Here is a 22,843-nt window from a genome sequence, read left to right on the forward strand (position 1 = left end):
TAGGGACCCCAAAAAACCCCCCAAGTAATTTTTGACTAATTTTTTAATAAATTTTTTGTCGAAAACTCCACAAGACGAGGTAAACAGTAGGTTCCGTGGGCACCAGGTACTCCGTAGATCACTTCCGATGTCATATTAGTCGTTCAAAACCCCCGAGTAATAATTTTTGACTAATTTTTTAATGAATTTTAATGACGAGGTAAACAGTAGGTACCCAGGGCACCAGCTACTCCGGAGATCACTTACGACGTCATAATCGTTTTCAGCGACCCCAAAACCCTCGGAGTAACAAAATTGAACTCATTTCCGCCGATAATTGACGAGTTCTGAATTTTTTTATTGTCTGTTTGAGATGCACTTTAAGAATGCATTTTTTGTATGCAGTTTTTCAATATTACATCATGGCTCGGGGTCACAAAGTTTCCTGGCGCATTCACCAATCGAATGCAATAAGAATTATTAAGATCCGTCTTGTCGTTTTTTTTTCGGAGGTAAGGCCGATTTTAGTGCTTCATTGCTTCGCCTAATAATATTTTATTTTAATCTTTTTCGAATCTGTGATTTCAAAAAATAACAACTATATCAAGACTGTTTATTTTTAGAATAGTATGGTATTTCGTTGTGGTAGCGAGTAGACTACTCTGCGATCCCGGTAGGGAATAAATCTTCTTCAGTAATAGCACACCTGCTCCACGCGAGCTCATGGATTTCCCTAGCTTCCCATCACCAGGGAAACCATGTCCTAACCCAAAGCATTCCTATCTCCACCTTTCCTCCCTCCCCATCCTATCCAACTCACCAACACGCACTAGCCAAGCGTGGTGTGTTAATCGCTTAAAACTCCTTTGGAGTTGTATTATGGTATCTTGTATACGTTGGCAGCTTACGAAAAACTTCTGTCCACAGACTTCTATCCTTTGCGGCATACAAAAGCTCGCCAGCGTTATTTATGCCTGTCCAATTCTTTATATTTCGTAGCAACGGCATTTGTTTGCGACCGACTCCCCTCTTGTCCTCAATCTTTCCTTGGAGGATTAGTTGAGGGATTGCATATTTTTTCCCTCTGAGGATATGGCCCAGGTATCAAATTTTTCGTACCTTGTTTAAGTTGAGCAATTCTCTCTCAGTATTCGCTGTTCTTAAGACTTCCTCATTTCTCACCGTATCTGTCCATGGTATGCAGAACATTCTTCGCAAGGTCCACATTTCGAAGGCCTCCAACTTATTATTGGAAGATATTTTCAACGTCCATGCCCCTCCATGCCATAAAACAATATGGACCATACATGGTACTTAACCATTCTGTAACGGAGATTGAAGGAAAGGTTGTGGTTACAAAGTAGCGGTTTAAATTTAATAATTAACTTATCTTGCTTGTTCGATACGGCATTTTATTTATTTCCACAAGGAGGAATTTCCTGTAGCTGGCTTTAAACCATTAATTACAAGTAAAATTTAATAAAAAATGTTTATCTTGGTAAAAGGTATATTAGTTTAAAAAGCCCCTATAGGGCTACAAACAGAAACAAAACGTTTTCGCTCTGTAACAAGAGCATCAACAGTGTTACAAAAACATGGTGAGCCAACCAAAAAAAATACAAAGGTCAAAACCTTTCAACAACAGACTAAAAGTCTCATATAAATGCAAACATGACAAAATTCAAAGGATGGATATAATTCCTATGGATACGGCTCTAGGGCAACATATGACTCCCACACTTTAATAGGTCAATAGGTAACAATTAGGTCATTATGTTACAAGAGGTGACAGGCAACTCTCAGTTGTCACTCTTGTCACATAATGACCTAATTGTTACCTATTGGCCCACTTACCACGTGTGGGAGTCATATGTTGCCCTAGGGCCGTATCCATAGGAATTATATCCATCCTTTGGATTTTGTCATGTTTGCATTTATATGAGACTTTTAGTCTGTTGTTGAAAAGTTTTGTCCTTCGTATTTTTTTTGTTGGCTCACCATGTTCTTGTAACACTGATGGTGCTCTTGTTACAGAGCGAAAACGTTTTGTTTCTATGTTTGTAGCCCTATAGAGGCTTTTTAAACTAATATACCTTTTACCAAGACAAAAATTTTTTATTAAATTTTACTTAATTTTATTTTTTGTTGATGATCCCATTGGTCATTCACTATCAATTCCAAGTATTTGAATGTTTTCACTTGCCCGATTGAAACAATATCTACTTACAGTTGTACTCTTAAAGGTGCGCCCTTTCTTTGGCATGCATTTAGCTTTTCCAGCATTTATCTTCATGAATATAAAATATGTTTTTCCTACGGTATTTATTTTACTTAGCATCAACTGCATATCACTTCGTTATCTGTGAGTATCGCGGTGTCGTCGGCATAACGAATGTTATTTATCGGGTACCCGTTGACCATTATACTACAGACAGATCCTTCAAGTGCCTCTGCAAAAACATTCTCCACATATAGGTTGAACAGCACAGGAGGCAAAATACACACCTGTCGTACCCCTGTTAAAATTTCAAATTCCATTGTGTTCGTTGATTTGTTCAGCCTCACTACTCACTCGTGCTTTTTGATTCCAATATATATCTTGGGAATATATTCCCAAGTGCTTGAAAAGGAAGGTATTTGATCAATGTGTAGGTACTCCCAGTTCTAACGTATTGTAACAAAATAATTATTGACCTACCCTCGTATACCAGCTCCCGTCTCCGGACAGACAGAACACTATCGATGTTTCGAGATACGCCGATGCAGCGCCGATGACGTGCAAGCGGTCACATGGACATAGCTGGAGATATATAGATATTTCTGGAATATCTGTATCGCATATATAAATAGGACATATTTGTAAATAGAGTTAGTCTTAAGCTAAAGTTTGTAAAGTAAACTAGTATAAATAAAAAATAAAGTCGTATATAAATTACGAACCGCTAGTTTTATTGTAATTAGAAGTAATTACACAAATAACCGCTACAGTGGTGTCAGGTGTGGAGTGTAAATAAATGAAAAGTGAAAAAAAGACTTTTGAACTTTATTCGTCGGGAATAATCGGAGTGCGTTAATTGTTCGGTATTCGGAAAGACTTTTAAAAGACATTTTGAAAAGTACGTGTGTGCCGACTAAAGATGTTGCTAGAAGAACTTTCGCTAAAACAGCTCCGTGAACAATTAGAAGAGTACGAGCAAGATGCCAGTGGGTCCAAGAAAGTCCTGAAAGCACGACTCGAGGAGGTCCTCAAGAAGAATGGAGATGACCCAAAGACGTTCCACTTCCAGTCAGCAGAACAAGCGATCTTATCGAAATTCGAAAGTGTTTCTCAAAAGATCGATGAAACGTCTAAGATAAGTCTAAGTCTTTCTCAAAAGATCGATGAAACTTCTAGAAAGAACAACGAAAAACTCGAAGAAGTTAGTAGACAGAACAACGAGAAATTTGAAAGTGTTTCTCAAAAGATCGATGAAACTTCTAGAAAAAGCGACGAGAAATTTGAAAGTGTTTCTCAAGTAATTAAAGACGTTTGTAGACAGAATGACGAGAAATTGGAAGAAGTTTCTAGAACATTCGATAAGATGCAGAAAAGTGTAGAGACCGTAGAAGAAAAGATCAAACAACTAGAGAGCATGATAACCGATACAAAAGTACAACCATCAGTTAATGCAGCAGCGTTAGATCCTGTAGTGAAAGATGAACTACCGAGAGACAAAACGTCGCATAATATGAGATTCAAATTACCACCATTCGATGGAAAGTCCTCTTGGTCCATATATCTTAGACAATTTGAAGCTATTGCGACCGCCAATCATTGGACCGAACAGGAAAAGGCTGTTTCCTTGACTGCTGCTTTACGAGGTGATGCTGCAGATATATTAAGGTCAATTCCCAAGGGTCAAGAAAATTGTTACCAGACCTTGTTCACTCGTCTAGAAAAACGCTATGGAGATGCCCATCTACAACAAGTATACAAAGCACAACTGCGAAGTAGAAGTCAACGAGCAAGTGAGAATCTGCAAGAATTTGAAGCAGATGTGGCTCGTGTGGTGCGGTTGGCTTATCCAGAGGTGCCAGACAGCGTTTTAGAAGAAATTGCAGTAGATACCTTCGTCAATGGGCTGAAAGATAATGAACTACAGAAAGCTTTACGACTAGCAAGACCGAAAGTTTTAGATGAAGCACTTGCTATTGCATTGGAACACGAAACGGCTAGTCAAACTTCACGAGGCCATAGAGTAAGAACCATTGAAGAAAGTGACGAACACAACGATGAACGTCTGGAGGAAATTATACGGAGAGTATTAAGTAATCAGATGCCAAAGAGACGCGAGCCTAGATGTTGGAATTGTGGAGACGTAGGCCACATTCGTCGTAATTGTAAGAAGATCGTACAGCCGTCGGAAAACTAGAGCGGGTCGACACCAAGGGGCAACTGCCGACCTCGAGAACTAGAGCCCCCATAGTAACTGTCAACCTTACGTCCTCCGGTGGAATCCACAACTTATACATCGAAGGTCGTATCAGTAATAGATGTAGATCATTTTTGGTGGATACAGGTGCAACGAGAACTATCGCACGTCCAGATGTAGTACGAGACCATAATAAATTATCACCTGCAACAGTAAAGCTTAGAACAGCGACTGGTGAGCTAATTAATACATATGGCGAGGCTAATATGTCAGTATCCATTGGCCAGACCACAGTTGAACATCAAGTATTAATTGCCGAGATCTCCGACGAATTCATATTGGGGATGGACGTACTAAGGAAAGTGGGGGCAATATTGGATGTTCAAAATGGAGTTCTCAAGATCAATGGTGAAGAGTTGCCCTTTCACGACGACAAAGAAGATGTCATCCGCTTACTTACTACATGCGACGTAACCATACCCGGTAATAGTGAGAAAATTCTGATGACCATGCTTGATGGACACTGCCGAGAGGGAAGTTTAAGGATGGTCGAAGATGTGGATAATGTCGAGTTCCTAACGGCGAAAACTTTGGTAAAAGTTCGAGATGCGATCCCTGTAAGAGTTATGAATTTAAGGGAAACTGCTATCAAGTTAAGTAGAGGAGCTTTGATCGGGCAGTGTGTTCCCGTGGCTTCAATTTGCTCTGTGAATACCAATGAGAAATCATCGAAGGCGAAGTATCCAAAGGAGCTTGTTGAGATGATCATTGAAAGATGCCAAGATCTTGATCATGAACGAACGGAAAAAGTGACATCTATGCTGATAGAGTATCAAGATGTTTTTGCTATTGACACGAAGGATAAGGGAAAAACAAGCATAGTAACGCATAAAATAAATACCGGAGACGCTCAGCCAATCAGACAACGGCCTAGACGACTTCCATTTGCGAAAAGAGATGAAGCCGAAGAGATTATCAAGGATATGGACAAACAAGGGGTAATTGAACCATCGAACAGTCCATGGACATCACCAGTAGTTCTGGTAAAGAAGAAAGATGGTTCAACGCGTTTTTGTATCGACTACCGCCAGCTCAATGCGGTAACAAAAAAAGATAGTTATCCTTTGCCCAGAATAGACGATACATTGGATACTCTCTCCGGTTCTCGTTGGTTTTCCACACTCGATTTAAAAAGTGGATATTGGCAAGTAGACATGGAGCCAGCCGATCGGGAGAAAACCGCATTTTCGATAGGATCAGGGCTTTGGCAGTTTACGGCTATGCCGTTTGGTTTATGTAATGCCCCTGCCACATTTGAAAGATTAATGGAGGCAGTTTTAAGAGGTCTAACATGGAAAACATGCCTGGTTTACTTGGATGATGTAATTGTGGTTGGAAGGTCCTTTGATGAACATGCCAAGAATCTAATAGACGTCTTTCAACGATTGAGGGCAGCGAACTTGAAGTTAAGTCCGAAGAAATGTCACATGTTTCGACGAGAAGTTAAGTACTTAGGACATATTGTATCGAGTAATGGTGTAACAGCTGATCCTGAAAAGATTGATGCAATTAAAGATTGGCCAGTACCAAAAGATAAACATGAAATTAGAAGTTTCCTTGGCCTATGTACATATTACCGACGATTTGTCAAAGGATTTGCCAATATCTCCAAGCCCCTAACAAAGTTGACGGAGGAGGGCAAAGAATATACATGGAGTGAGGAGTGTCAAAAAGCTTTCGAACAACTACAAAGGGCTCTGATCAGTGCACCGATATTAAGCTACCCGGGACAGGCAGGAAAATTTGTTTTGGATACCGATGCTAGCAACAGTGCCATAGGAGCTGTTCTCTCACAAATCCAGGATGGACAGGAAAAAGTCATCGCTTATTTCAGCAAAGTCCTGTCGAAACCAGAAAGAAACTATTGCGTTACCAGAAGAGAACTGCTGGGTGTAGTGAAGGCTTGCGAACATTTCCATAAATACTTGTACGGCAGAAAGTTCCTTCTTCGAACAGATCACGCTGCTCTAAAATGGCTCATACGATTCCGTAATCCAGAGGGCCAGATGGCAAGATGGTTAGAACGACTTCAAGAATATGATTATGAGATAGAACACAGGGCCGGAAGAGTTCATTCAAATGCTGATGCCCTTTCGAGACGACCATGTAGTGCAAATTGTAATCACTGTGCCAAATTAGAGGAACGATTTTGCCCCGTGAGACGAACCACCGTCGTTAATGAGCAATGGCAGCCACAACAGTTACAAGAAGCCCAAGAAGACGATCCATGTATAAAAAGAGTATTGGATTGGATGCGTCGAGGTGAGAGACCTAGTTGGCAAAACATTAGTGCATGTAGTCCGGAAGTCAAGGCCTACTGGAGCCAATGGAATTGCCTGATACTAAAAGATGATCTTCTGTACAGAACCTTTGAGAACGGTGATGGTACAGAATCTAAGCTTCAGTTGATTGTACCTAAAAGTAAAGTGTCAGAAGTATTGCGTCAGTTGCATGACGGTACATCAGGTGGACACTTTGGTATTACGAAGACTCTGCAAAAGGTTCGAGAACGGTTCTATTGGGTGAACTGTAAAGATGATGTAAGAAGATGGTGCCGGAAATGTGAACTGTGTGCATCCGGTAATGGTCCAGTTGGTAAAAAGAGAGCACCCATGAGACAGTACAATGTTGGAAGTCCTATGGAAAGAGTAGCAATCGACATTGCAGGTCCATTTCCAGAAACCGATGCTGGAAATAAATACATTCTGGTAGCCATGGACTATTTTACGAAATGGACCGAGGCCTATGCATTACCGAATCAAGAAGCTGCTACCGTTGCAGAGGTACTTGTTAAAGAATTCTTCAGCCGATTTGGTGTTCCCTTGGAGATCCACTCCGACCAAGGGCGAAACTTTGAGTCAGCTCTTTTCCAAAACGTTTGTAAATTGATTGGTGCCAATAAGACCAGAACAACACCCCTGCATCCTCAATCAGATGGAATGGTCGAGAGAATGAACCGAACGATGGGTAAACACTTGTCCAAAGTTGTATCTGAACATCAGCGAGATTGGGACCAACACATTCATTTATTCCTGATGGCCTACCGCTCGGCCGTGAATGAAACTACAGGTCAAACACCAACCTGCCTGATGTTGGGTCGTGAAGTTCGTTTGCCCTGCGACCTAGAGTTTGGCTGCAGACCTTCCGAGGAATATGTTGCAGGCGAAGAATACGTAGACCGCCTGAAGTTACGAATGAACAACATTCATGAACTTGCCCGACAACACATCCAGATGGCCAGTGACAGAATGAAAGATCAATATGATTCTCGCTGCAAGAATGAAAGCTTCGAAGTAGGTGATCTTGTCTGGCTTTATAATCCACAACGTCGTCGAGGCCTGTGTCCTAAACTGCAAAGACAATGGGAAGGTCCGTATGAAGTTAAGAAGAAAATAAATGACGTAATATACAGAATTAAGAAGTTACCAAACGGTAAACCAAAAGTTATTCACATAAATCGTCTTGCACCATATGCTGGCTCAAATGAAACAGAGGAAGCCCGAGTCCTCCAACAGGAGATGAAAGATGCACCACAGCCAAGTTTTAAGGAATTTATGTCAAATTACGCAGAAAGAAAGAGTGCTAGATTCGGCGTGACCACAGAAGTTCAGCAAGATCTGTTTGGTGTTCCAGAAAACGTCTCTCTAGCCCACTGTGTTGCACAAGACCTCGAGATGACTAAAGGAATCTCGTCCGTATTCAATAGAAAGTTCGGCCGCCTGGACGAGTTAAGGAATCAACAACCTAAAATTGGAAGAGTATTGCGATTGGAAGATGGTCCTCGATCTTTGCTGTATATAGTGACCAGGAAGTCTTATACGGACACGCCAAGCTACGAGAACATATGGCGTGCTCTAACTAATTTGAAGAAAATGGTCTGTAATTATGACATCAAAGATTTGGCTTTACCAAAAATTGGCCATGCAGTAGAAAATCTGGATTGGAAGATTGTGAGAAGCATGCTGGAAGTGATCTTCAGAGAAACTGGCGTACGGATTACTGTGTGTTGCATGAACCCGAAGATGTCATACCCTTCAAAGACAGTAGACTGTTACTTCTTTTCTAGGGGTGTATGCAGAGCTGGAGAATCCTGTAGATTCCGCCATCCTGGGCCATCTAGAGTTGCTGATCGGGACGCTCAGATCTTAAGAGGGGAGCAGTGTAACAAAATAATTATTGACCTACCCTCGTATACCAGCTCCCGTCTCCGGACAGACAGAACACTATCGATGTTTCGAGATACGCCGATGCAGCGCCGATGACGTGCAAGCGGTCACATGGACATAGCTGGAGATATATAGATATTTCTGGAATATCTGTATCGCATATATAAATAGGACATATTTGTAAATAGAGTTAGTCTTAAGCTAAAGTTTGTAAAGTAAACTTGTATAAATAAAAAATAAAGTCGTATATAAATTACGAACCGCTAGTTTTATTGTAATTAGAAGTAATTACACAAATAACCGCTACAGTATGTAGCAGAAACATTGACCCTTACTAGAAACGTAATCATTACAATACAAGTGGCATAGTGAGCAATGTAGAGGACAATGTTGAGTATATCCCTCAGAGACAGAGTTTCAAACAAAATACATAAGAAACACTAGTGTTACGGACGCAGTTAAAAGAATTACAACGCTTATATGGAACTAGGAGGGACATGTTACCGAAGTTAAAGATGTAAGACGGACCAAGAAAATTTAAGAATGAAGACCTAGACACGATGCTTATCGTAATCGAGTAAACCAACAGGGTGGTCGTAAAACATCAAGAGCATCCAGCACAACTGGATTATTTACGGGGGACCTATGTTCAACAGTGGATTCAAAACTGCTAATGATGATAACGATGAGATACAACTTTTTTAAACACTGTGAATAAAAATAAATATATAAATATGGCATTGACATTAACAATGTGACATTGACCTTTCTTGAACTCACTTTAAAGTTTTATGACCCAGTCTTGTTAAATTCATTAAAAATGCTGGAACTGATAATACTGTCTAATGCTCATTTTTTATCAAAACCACGATAAAATACAAAAAATAGACGATTATGGTACATTAGTATGACACATGTAATTATATAACGCATACCTATTAATGTGAGCTAATGATCCAAGGTTTGCGCGATTATCGGAATTGGTTTTCAAAATGTTTTTTATCAGTAAAACCTATAAGTGAAGTAGTTACATGCTTCCTTTGTTTTAAATTACCAAATAAAATAACATTTTTGTTGTATATCAAAACTAAAACCTGGAAGAGACCTTGAAAAAGCTCTTGATGGTGAAACAGCTGGAATAAAGGTAAATGGAGTTCCCATTAACAACATTAGATATGCGGATGACACTGTCATCTTAGCTGAAAATATTGGGGATCTTCAGAAGCTGGTGACCAGAATAGCAGAGTTTGGACAAGAATACGGGCTAACAATGAATGTCAAGAACACAAAGTTTATGAGAATATCGAAAAGTCAAAGAAATAACGAAAATCTCTTCATAAACGGATCCAATATCGAACGAGTCGACCAATATGCATACCTTGGAACAATGATCAACTTCACAGGAGATTACTTACAGGAAATCAAAATCAGAATAGAAAAGGCTAGAGCAAATTTTAACAAAATGAGAAAAGTGCTCTCTCTACACAAGAAATTTCAGGACTTGACACTAAGGACATCCAGATTATAAAAAATCTATATTGGAATCAAACAGCCCACATAAAGAATGGACATATGGTGAGTGAAAACATAACCATTTTTAGAGAGGTTAGACAGGGCTGTATTCTTTCGCCACTGCTTTTCAACCTGTACACGGAACAAACATTTCTAGAGGCACTAGAAGAGTACAATGAGGGCATCAAGATTAATGGCGTACCAATAAGTAATTTTCGATATGCAGATGATACTGTTATACTAGCCGATAACATCGAAGATTTACAGTTGATGCTAAATAGAGTAAATACAACTGGCAACCAATTTGGACTGAAGATCAATAGAAAGAAAACTAAATTTATGGTGATCAGTAAAAAGAACATTCAACATATCGACCTGAATATTGAAGCCGAACGTATTGAAAGAGTACACCGATTTAAATATCTGGGATATACAGTAAATGATAAGTGGGACCCAGACGTAGAGATTAGGATCCGAATTGAAATAGCAAGATCCAAATTCATAAAAATGAGAAAGCTCTTAAGCAACCGCAACCTAAGCGTTAACCTCCGATGGCGCGCCACAAAATGCTATGTACTCTCTACGCTACTTTACGGAGTAGAAGGGTGGACGTTAACAGCAGCAACTATAAAGAAGTTAGCGGCTCTAGAAATGTGGCTGTATCGACGCATACTGAGAATTCCTTGGACAGACAGAGTGACCAACACAGAGGTATTGAGACGAATGGGTAAAGAGTTGGAATTGTTAACAACTGTTAAAAGGAGGAAAGCGTCATACCTGGGCCATGTGTTTCGTAATGATAAGTACAGTCTGCTACAGCTTATCGTCGAAGGCAAGATTGAAGGTAGAAGAGGTTTGGGCAGGAAGAAGAAATCCTGGCTGAGAAACTTGAGAGAATGGTTTCAAATACCAGAAGCTGCGAACATAATACATGCGGCACAAAACAGAGAAACCTATCGTTTGATGGTCGCCAACCTTCGGTAGAAGACGGCACATAAAGAAGAAGACAAGAAATTTGAAGTTGGAGCTAAGACTTAGGTTGGCTAGGTGCTACGTTTTCTCGACTTTGTTTTATGGAATGGAAGCTTGGACCTTGAATGCTGCATCAATGAAAAAACTAAAATCATTCGAGCTGTGGGTGTACAGAAGAATTCTGAAAATATCGTGAACAGAACACGTCACAAACAAAGAGGTTCTGAGAAAGATGAATAAAGATATGGAAATCCTAAATACCATCAAAACAAGAAAATTGGAATATCTCGGACATATTACACGTGGAGAGAGATACAGCTTGCTCCAATTGATTATGCAGGGAAGGATTCAAGGAAAGAGAAGCATAGGGAGACGCAGAATATCGTGGCTGCGCAACCTGAGAGAGTGGTACGGATGTACATCAAATGAACTTTTCAGAGCAGCCGTCTCTAAAATACGAATAGCTATGATGATTGCTGACCTCCGCCGCGGAGATGGCACTTAAAGGAGACTAAGAAAACTAAAATAAAGGTAATATCGATTTAACCATACTAATGTCTCGATTTCAATTCCTCACAGGCTCTTAATATTAAAAGAGGAGTACGACACGGACGCCTCTTGTCGCCTATGCTTTTCAATGTTTACTCCGAAAGAATTCCCAGATATTTCTTAGCCACGATAGTCTTTTCCTTCCTAGTCCCTTCTTTCTCTCAATCTTTCCTTTCATTGTTAGTTGAGTACAGTCGGAAAAATGAAAGAATACCCATGCACGAACATATAAAACACGCTGTATTTTCCTGTCAGCGTGTCACACAAATAATTGGCCAGCGCAAGTACATGTAATAACTATTATTACATGTACTTGCGCTGGGCAATTTTCTTTGTGGCACGGTGACAGGAAAATACAGCGTGTTTTATATGTTCGTTCATGGGTATTCTTTCATTTTTCCTACTGTATGTATATTGGTACTTATTATTTCCCGGTATGTGGCCTAGGTATGATGTTTTTCTAACTTTCACTGTGTTGACAAGTTCTCGTTCTTTGCTTATTCTCAGGGCTGCTTTATCCATTAGGCAATATAGGCAGTTGCCTAGGGCGGAAAATTATGAGAGGGTGCCAAAAATACTGTACAAAAAATATTTGTTTACAAAAATTAAAATCGAATAACATTTAAGTATATAGTACATCCATCAATGGAATATAAGTGGGCATTCATTTCTAGAAAAAAATTGCATTTTCTTAACACTATTCATTCAAAAAGGACAGAAGTCATCTAACAAAAAAAAACTAGGTATATAAAACATTTTTGTAGCTTATGAAAAATCATAGAGATTCGTTCCTTCATAAGTCTTCTAGTGATAACATAAAAGAAGATATGGTAGGTGAATAGAAATTTTTTGTGCATGTTCAAATGGGTGTGTTCAACTTAATAACAGAAATGGTCGATTTTAAGGGTATAATGCTATAAATATCTTTTGTAAGTACTGCCTGAAAAGATCTTTAAAACGACCGCACTGTTAAATTTCGTTTACATTCAAACTAAGCGAGATATGGTGTAACAAAAAAAGGATGACTAATTTATTTTAAGATAAAATTCGAAGTATGTATATTTTAACCCCTCATCCACCAGATTTAAACGCATCGTTTTGCTTCTACAATACCTTTTACAATAGTGTTATATCTATGTTCAACAAGTTGGACGGGTTTAAAATGTATGGTTTTTGAAAAAAATAAGATCACATAATAGAGAGCTTTTTTAAATTTTTTTTAAATCTTCCTTTTTCTCAATGTAACTCGAAATTGATAATGAGATACAGTAATGAAAGAAAAATAAAATTATTGTTATCTAAAAGAAAACCTACATTTTTGTAAGGTATTTTTTTACGTATCTCTTATCACTTTCGAATTACATGGAGAAAAAAAAGAAGATTTTTAAGAAAATTTAAAAATGCGCTCTATAATTTGATCTTTTCTTTCCAAAAACCATTTATTTTAAACCCGTCCAACTTTTTGAATATATAAATAACACTATAGTAGAAGGTATTCTAGAAGAAAAACGATGCATTTAAATTCTGGTGGATGAGGGGAAATATACTTCTCATTTTTCCTTAACATACATTACTCATAAGTTTTTTTGCACCATATCTCGCTTAGTTTGAATGTAACCGACACTTAACAGTTCTCGTTTTAAAGGTCTTTTAAAGCACTACAAAAGGTATTTGCAGCATTATACCTCTAAAATCGACAATTTCTCTGTTATTTTAAGTTGGTAAAACCGATTTCAGCATGTACCAAAAAAGAATCTTTTTTCACCTACCATCTCTTTTTTATTAAAACTAGAAGATTTATGAAAAAATAAATCTCTCTGATTTTTAATAAACTACAAAAATGTTTAATATAGTTTCTTTCGTTATATGCACAATTATAAATTATAAATTTTTATGGTATTCTCCAAAAAACAGTCTCCGAAAAGTGTCATTTGAAGTGCCAATGAAAAAGTATCGAGTTTTCAAAAAAATTTATAAAACAGTTATTGCTTAGAATTAGGTGCTCTGGCCACTTCCGGTTTGATAAAAAAATTTCCACCCCTGAGAACGGGTGGGAACCACCCCTAAGTTAAAGCGTCATAGGATATAGCATAGACTTTGTTTCTTAAGCTATTCCCTACTTACAGTGAAAATATCAAGGAAATTGATGCAGTAGGATAGAATTCGGAGCCAAATACCCTCACTGACTGCACTAATAGATACCTACATCATTCATACATGAATGTATTCACTTAAAGGTTCATTTGGATACCACAATATAATCACCAATCACCAATAATAATTGACATATCTAAATATTTAAAAAAGATTGGATTGAAAGATATTTTCCCTAATTTTGATATTGCTTTGCGCATTTATTTGTGCCTCCCAGTTGCCAACCAACGTGTCCGCTGAAAGGTCATTTTCGAAAATATCAAGAATTTAAAATAGTCATTAAAATAATTTCCTATCAATAATGACGCAAGAACGTCTTAACAATTTGTCGATTTTGTCCATAGAAAGTGACGTAACAAAGGTGATAAATTATGACGACATTATAGATGATTTTTCCAAAGAAAAATCAAGAAAGAAATCTGATGTGATCGAACTGGAATGACAATTTTTTTGTATTCTTATTTAAATAAAAAAATCTGCTTGCAACTTTTTATTCGCAAAAATGGTACATGCTTGAAGGGCGGCTACTAGAGAATTTGCTTAGGGCGTCAATTGACCTAAACGCGGCCCTGCTTATTCTACACAGCACTTCTTATTGAGGTATACGATCTCGATGAAAGGAGGATACGGAAATTTTTGAGGATTCCCCAATAGATCCACGTTTCAAGGGCCTCCAATTTATTTACGGTTGATGTTTTAAGGGTTCAGGTTGCAACTGTATAGAGAAGTCTACCAGACGTAAAATTTACACCGCAAATCAACACCGTACTGATGCTGTTAATATTCAGGCCATTCACTTTTATTCCATCCTCGGAATCCTCCAGTGCCTCTTTAAGTAGAAACTCGGAGTAAAGATTAGATATCAGGGGTGACGGAACACATCCTTGTCAAACTCCCCGTGTTTCGCACTTTTTATAGATGCGGTTATGTACGACTTTTACTTTTACCCTGACTCTTCCTTTTCTCGTTCCACTCCTAGCGGAGATTGGAAATCATCATGGCCACTGCGACTTTGTTAGCAGCGTGCCTAAAAAGTTCAATCGAACTACACCCGAACCATTCACGTAGATTCCGAAACCACGATATTTTTCTTCTTTCCACACGTCTTTTGCCCTACATGATATTTCTTAAAATTTCATACTTTTCACCCCTCATAATGTGCCCCAAGTATTCCATCTTTCTAGTTTTTATCTCATTTATAATTTCTCATCTTTTGTCTAAAGTTTGGAGTACTTGCGTGTTAGTGACGCGGTCCATCCATGATATTTTTAGAATGCGCCTATAGCACCACATCTCGAATGCTTCGATGTTTTTATGGTCGACTGTTTTAGTGTCCAAGCCTTAACTCCATATAACAGGGTGGAAAAGACATAACACCGCAGCATTTGTATTCGTAGTTGATATCACGATTGCAAAAGCGTTTGTTCATTCTATTAAAGACTGATCTAGCAATTTCTATTCTGCATTTAATCTCTTTTGTTTGATCAGTATCGTCTGTGATCCAAGCACCTAGATATTTATAACAGCACACACTCAATTACGGTATTGTGTATTACAAGATTATCTCTGATGTTCTTTGATTTCGCGATTACCATAAATTTAGTTTTTTTCAAATTAATTACCCTGAGTATGAAGAAGAAATAACACTTTAGCTTAACTTAAGAACAATACCTATACATATCCCTACAAATAAAAAAATAATACGTACCAAAATAAGGAAGACTTGATAACAGTCCATTTTTCTTTATATTAAAATGTAGCACATCATTCACATACGTGGGCAATTGGTTTACAACAGTAAAATAGCCAAATACTGAGCACCCATGTGTCACTACAATCGCCCAAACTGGCACACAGGTAAGCAAAGCTTTGTACGGGAATTTATCAGGTTTAATATTTTTAGCTCCTCCTTCAAACTCGGCTATTTTATCTTCGATATCCATCCTCTCCTCCTGGCTTATTCTGGGATGTTGGGCGGGAGAATCGAATACTAGCACGAACCAAAGTATAGACCAAACTATACCTACGGCACCAGTAACGTAAAAAACACTCTCCCAACCAGATACACTGATCAAGTAACCACAAACCTGCACAAAAAAATTGTTCATGAGTTTTTAAAGGCCACATAGACATTCGGCTTCTTTGTAAGATACGTGATCTAGAAGTAAAACGATTATAGCAAAGAATATTCTGAGTTTATTTTATTGCTTGATAGTGGAAATGCTAAGCTTATTACTTATTATCATTATAATTAATGACGTTTGCATTATGATTAATAAACTTTATAACATTAGTCAAAACATGTCCAGGAGCCAACATCAATTCAATTCAATTGGAAGGAGTTAGTTGGAAGAAGTATGGAGAAGTCTATGTTCAAGAATGGACAATAGAAGGCTAAGAAGAAAAGGTTTCTCCAACAGTCAGTAAAATAGTAGAGCGATTCATCCAAACCAGATTCCAATCAGAGGCAGAGAAGCTAGGACCAATTCTATCTGAATACAGAATCCCGAAAGCTGGAGTACCATAGGGAGAGGTCTTATCTATCACCCCACCTGTATAACATATATGCAATAGACGTTCCAAGAACACAGGAACCTGGATATCTTTAAGAAATCTACAAACGGCACTGGACACGATAGAAGAATGGAGTACATATCCATTGAAAAATAGCAATAAATCTATAAAAGACTACAGCGGACTAGTGTTGAATTGTTTTTCAAATTGACAAACTATTTTCGTGTTTCGATATCTGTTTTTAAAATGTGAAACTAATTGAGAGTGCTGTCGTTAATCGAAAACCTTGAAGTGGGCGGCTATCTAACCCTACAACTCTAAACAAACTTATTGACAAAATTTGAAACATATTTGTAAAAAGATCAGGTGAGCCGGAATCTCAAGTGGGGCTTGGTTTAATTTTTATCATATATTAATTCACAGAATATGAAATGACGGCGATTTGCAAATAATCATTTGTTGTTGAAGACCATTACTTCTTCAGAATGTTGTTGAAATATGGCTAAGAAACTTGGCCCGAAGTAATGTATATGCTTCCTAGGAAGCTGATTCGAGTTAGCCAAAAATATTAGCATTCTAGATCTTAAGAAGTAGTCAATGGCGCATCTGTTTTGAGATGGACTTAGAGGTGACTTATATTTTTTTGAAGAAATTGCTTGGAATTAACTCATATAATAATAATTGAGTTATCCTCCCACTCAAAAAGGTCCGGAACATTGTTTAAATAATCAAAATGTCAAAAAATTAAGGAAAAATTCGATTTTTTTCTTCGTTTTTTGATTATAACTTTAAAAGTATTCACTTCCGACAAAAGTTGCACTGATATGAAAGTTGCATAATTAAATGTTCAACAATATAGGATTGGTTAAAAATTTTAAAAATTGTCAAGCGTGTTGCAAAATAGCAATAATTGCGAAAAAACCATAAAAAAAATCAAGTATTCGCATTTTACGTTTTTCAACCATTTATGCTACATTTAGGACCTTCATATTTTACCCAGAAAAACTTTATGATATAATAAAACAACATTGTAAATTTCATTAAGATCGGTTAAACAAATTTTGCAAAATAAATTTTGCAATCCAGCTTTCGCAAAAAAATTCATTTTTTCAAAATATTGCAGGACTGAAAATAAAGCAGATAACAAGTTAATTTTTTTTTAAATATAGAAGAATATTGTACCTTTCATTAGCATATGGCAAAATTAAAATCGGTTAACTACCACGGCGTCAGTATTTCTTTTAAAAAACATTAATTTTGGTGCTACGCGCAGGACAGCGGTGTTCGATTCACTCAAGTTGATTTCCACCAACATTTCTTCCAATCTTTATCTATTATATTATTTTTCTACTCTATATTGTGTTGCATTTTCATATTTTAATTCCACAAAAATCAAACTAATTTGATTATTGTTTGTGAAAGATTGTTTAAACAATTGCATATGTTTAAAAATAATAAACTTTTATTCCCTAAGTTAAAATATATGAACAAAGAAAGTTTTTGCTAAAAAAAGTATTATTTCAAAGGACAGAGTATGTGTTTTTATTTTGCAATAAACAAATTTATTTATTTATATCGAAATGTACTAAAAATTAAAATTTATTCAATCATTATCACAGGTAGGAGGAATACCTAATCAGAGCAATCGTATCCGTTGTCCTGCGCGTAGCACCAAAAATTAATGTATATTTATAAAAATTCTTGACGCGGTGGTAGTTAACTGATGTTAATTTTGCAAATTGCAAATGAAAGGTACAGTATTCCTCTATATGTTAAAAAAAATCAACTTGCTGTCTGTTTTATTTTCAGGCCTGCAAGATTTTGAAAAAATGAATTTATTTTTTTTGCGAAAGCTGGATTGCAAAATTTATTTTGCAAAACCTGTTAAACCGATCTTAATGAAATTGACAATATTGTTTTATTATATTATAGAGTTTTTCTGGGTGAAATATGAAAGTCCGAAGTGTAGCATAAATTGTTGGAAAATTTAAAATGACAATACTTGTTTTTTTATAGTTTTTTCGCAATTATTGTTATTTTGCAACAAGGGTGACAATTTTTATACTTTTTAACCAATCCTACATTGTAGGAAATTTAATTACGTAACTTTTATGTTCCGGACCTTTTTGAGTGGGAGGATAACTCAAATATAATTATATGAGTTTTTTTCAAGCAATTTCTGCAAAAAAATATGAGTCACCTCTCAACATCCAAATGTACTAATATTTTTACAGAAGCGCCCTGGTCTAAAGGCCTATGAACCAAGTTATGGGAAGCAATAGAAGACATCGAAGTTCCTATCAATTAGTTATCGAAACGACAGCTGTAAAATGATAGCTATAAATTAGCTACCAAAACGGGCAATAGAATATGCAGTCCATTTAAGACAGCAAAGCGACTGTTACAGGGCTGCCCCACTTCCCCTACACTATTCAAAATATTTCTGGAAAAAACCCTAAAATCATGGAAAATAAAGTGCGAAGGAATAGGTATACCAGTAAAAACTAATATCTATATACCTTAAGTTTTGCAGACGACCAAATAGTGTTCGCAGAAGTCGAAGATGACCTAAGCTTTATGATGAGAATGGAACAGGAATATACAAAGAATGAAATGGAAATAAACCTTAAGAAAACTTAATACCCAACAATGAAGAATACCATAATAATACCATAAAACCCAAAATAAAATAAGAGCAACAGAGATGGAATTCCTAAGGAGAAGCTACAGAGTAACAAGAAGAGATAGAATAAAAACAGAGATTAAGAAAAGAATGGTGATGAACTCGGATATAATAGACAGCAGAACAGAAGTCGCAAGACGGAAAGCAGACAAGATATGTAGAAAGAAAAAGAGAGCCTATGAAAATAGATAAATAGAAAAAATGGAAGAAAATTTCAAAAACAACGAAATTAGAGGGGCATACGAATACCTAAAAAAGACAAGAAGTGGGTATAAACCTCAAACAAGTCTATGTAAAGATGAAAGTGGGCAAATAAATCAGTGACCAACAGAAAGTCACAGAAACCTGGAAGCATTATTTTCAGATCCTACTTGGAACACAAGTAGACATGGAAGATGAAATGGGTATGAACTACGTAGAAGAGAATGAAGTAGATAATGGAGTAGAAGCTCCAACTATAGAGGAAGTTCTCGAAGCTATTAAGGCCCAGAAAAACAATAAAGCTCCGGGAGTTGACGAAATACCAGCAGAACTGTATAAGGTAGGTGGCGACCACCTAGCAAGTCACATCCACGCGCTCATCAAAGAAATATGGCAAGAAGAGAAAATAGCCGACGACTGGAAGAAAAGTATAGTATGTCCGATATATAAAAAAGGAGACAAACTCCAGTGCAAAAACTACCTAGTGCAAAACTACTGTTAGTGCAAAACTTTGCACTAACTAGTGCAAAAATCTCTCTACTATGTACAGCATATACAGTCTTCGCCTATATTATAAACCAGCGGCTCCAACCACTAACAGAAAATATTATTGGAGAGTATCAGACGGGCTTCCGACGGGGAAGGTCGACACTGGATCAAATATTTACAGTCAAAGAGATCTTGAGCAAATCATGGGAACACGATATTGATATTCAGAACGTGTTTGTAGACTTCTGAATTGGCAATACCACACAAGCTAATAAGACTCATTAAAGGCACAATGGATGAAACTCAGGCATGTGTACGAATACAAAACCACCGGACAGACTTTTTCAAAATTTCGCAGACTAAAGCAGGGAGATGGGCTGGCCTTAACATTGTTTAACCTGGCACTGGAGTATGCGGTTAGGCAAATGCAAACTGGACGAGGAAACCTACTGACCAATCGAACAGTTCAACTGGCCGCTTATGCCGATGATATTAATGTTATGAGTAGAACATCAACAGGAGCACAGGAAACATACGCAGAGTTAAAAACACAAACAAAATTGCTAGGTCTGGAAATTAACACAGAAAAAACAAAAATAATGACTCAGACGATTGGAAAGTTTACATACCTGGGAGTAGAAATATATGCCGACGGATCAGAAGATAGAGAAATACGGAAGAGAATAACGCAGGCAAACAGAGCTTATTTTGCACTCTTCCATATATTTCGGTCTAAAAGTGTCCACCGAAATACAAAGATGAGAATCTATAAAACTTTAATTCGACCAATAATTTAATTAAATAATAATAAATAATAATAATAATAAATAAATAATAAAATAATAAATAATAATAATTTAATTTAATTCGACCTATGGCAGTGAAGCCTGGGTCCTGAAAAGAACATCCAAAAACAAACTCGACACATTCGAAAGGAGAGTACTGAGGGAAAGACCTGTGGGGGAAAACGGAATCTTTAGAAGTCCATACAACAACGAACTTTATCGACTTTATAAGGAAGCACTCCTGTCAGACTTCATTAGAATACAAACATTGCAATGGGCCGGACATGTGATAAGAATGGGAGAGGATAGGCTACCAAAAAAAGCACTGAATGCTAGAATGCAGGGAAAGAGACAGGTTGGAAAGCCAAGAAAGCGCTGGGAAGACACAGTAAACAGCGACGCACAAGCCTTTTAGAAGTCCGTGTATGGAAAAGAGCAGCCACAGACAAGCAAGGGTGGAGGTAAAAAATAAATGAGGCCAAGGTTCAATTTCGACTGTAGTGCCGTAGAAGTAGAATATAACAGAAGAGATTAACCTGGTACGAACATGTTAGAAGAGCAGACAAAACAGATAAAGAGAATAACAAAGTGGAGCCCGATAGGAAGAAGGACGAGAGAAAGACCCTGAAGATATTTCAGAGATGAAGTGGACGAAGCAATAGAAAGAAGAAATCTGCAGAAAGAACTGAAGAGAACGGTTGAGTGAAAAAAAAATATATCAAAATTAATGTAAGACATGCAAAGTAATTTAAACCAAAGTCATAAGCTTAGCTTTGCCTATCCGATTTCTATTTAAATCAGCTTACCGGTAATGTGATTGCGGCTCCTAGTGCGCTAGCCATCATATTAGCCATAAACTTAGATCTCTCTAGTGGCGGTATCCATTTTGCAGCCATTGGAGGCATGGAGGGCCACGTGGCACCTAGTGCAAATCCCACTAGTGCTCTTAGAATCACTATCGCGTAAAAGTTCCAGTAACACGCTGCCGGTGTTAAAACTGTCAACAAACTTGCCATAAGCATTCCTCCTCCGAAAATTTTTTTGGCACCTACGATTTCAGCCATTCGGCCTCCGGGTAATTCTGTTAGAATATAGCCCCAGAAGAAGCTTCCCAGAATGTCGTTTTTCTGAAAAGAAAAAACATGTATACAGTCAAAATTAAAAAATTTAACATTATCAGTGGTATACAAATGATTAAAGAAAAAGTTATAAAAATATCAAAGAACAAAAATGTATCCCTTCCCATATATGTGAACCACCAACAGCTTGAATGAATACGTAGACCAATACAAATATCTTGGCTGGTCAAGGCTTTATCAAAATGAAAAGCTTAAAAAAGCTTTGTCATAAAATGGAAATATTTAAATTACTCATAAACTACTTGAAAGAAACAAATATAGTCATTTAAGTGAAATAGGTAAAAATATAACAAAACTAATAAATTGAGGTAAAAATAAAATAAAAATCTGTGGCTAACGGACCCGCATCCAAGCCATTTTTTCACACACACACACACACACACACACACACACAAAAGCTTATTTTGTAACAGTATTGCTACGTATTGCAACATTGCTTCTTCTTCTTCTTGTGCTACTCCCATCGGAGATTGGAAATCATCAAGGCTATCCTGACCTTATTTATAGCTGACCTTAAGAGTTCATTAGTGGTGCAGCCAAACCACTCTCCCAAATTTCGCAAGCCTGACATTTTTCTACGGCCTGAATTCCGTTTTCCTTCTATTTTTCCTTGCATTATATTTTGAACTAATGCGTATTTATGTCCTCTTATGAGGTGACCCAAATATTCGAGTTTTCTTCGTTTTATCGTTAACAAAATTTCTGGGCCTTTCCCTATCCTTCGTATTAATTCAAAGTTTGTGACTCTTTCAACACAACTTATCTTTAGCATTCGACGGTAGCACCACATTTCGAAACTTTTAATATTTTTTATGTTGTTCTGTTTGAGATTCCAGGTCTCTACACCGTATAATAACGTGTTATATAAATACTTAGGCTTTTAGCATTCTTAATCGTAGAGGGATGCTAACTAATATCTCTGTTGCAGAAAAATTTTCTCATCTTTATGAAGGTGGCCCTGACAATTTCGATACGTCTTTTTATTTCATTGTTTTGGGCTCCACTTTCGTTTATTAAAGTTCCCAAGTATTTGTAACTTGATATTTTTTGAATTTGAATGCCGTTTATACCAATATGTGCTGGTTGTGTCATGTTTTTACTAAAGACCATATACTTGATACCATAGCAACATTGCTATGACATAGCAATAGCACTGTTTCGTCAATACTATTGTATGGAACGGAGGCTTGGGCCTCGATTATTTACCCTTCGCTTCGTTATCGAACTT

General features: G+C 37.2%; 1 protein-coding gene across 1 annotated transcript in view; it reads right to left on the bottom strand.

Annotated features, from left to right (window-relative positions):
- The window catches only part of LOC126887498 (sialin), a 142,776-nt gene that overhangs the window by 17,071 nt on the left and 102,862 nt on the right, over positions 1–22,843 (bottom strand). The window contains exons 4-5 of the mRNA XM_050655104.1: positions 21,283–21,603; positions 15,513–15,891 (exon numbers count right to left, since the gene is read on the bottom strand). Of these exons, the coding sequence (XP_050511061.1) occupies positions 15,513–15,891; positions 21,283–21,603 (700 nt within the window). The remainder of the gene's footprint in view (positions 1–15,512; positions 15,892–21,282; positions 21,604–22,843) is intronic.

The sequence above is a fragment of the Diabrotica virgifera genome, chromosome 6, assembly GCF_917563875.1.
Source record: "Diabrotica virgifera virgifera chromosome 6, PGI_DIABVI_V3a".
Lineage (NCBI taxonomy): Eukaryota > Metazoa > Arthropoda > Insecta > Coleoptera > Chrysomelidae > Diabrotica > Diabrotica virgifera.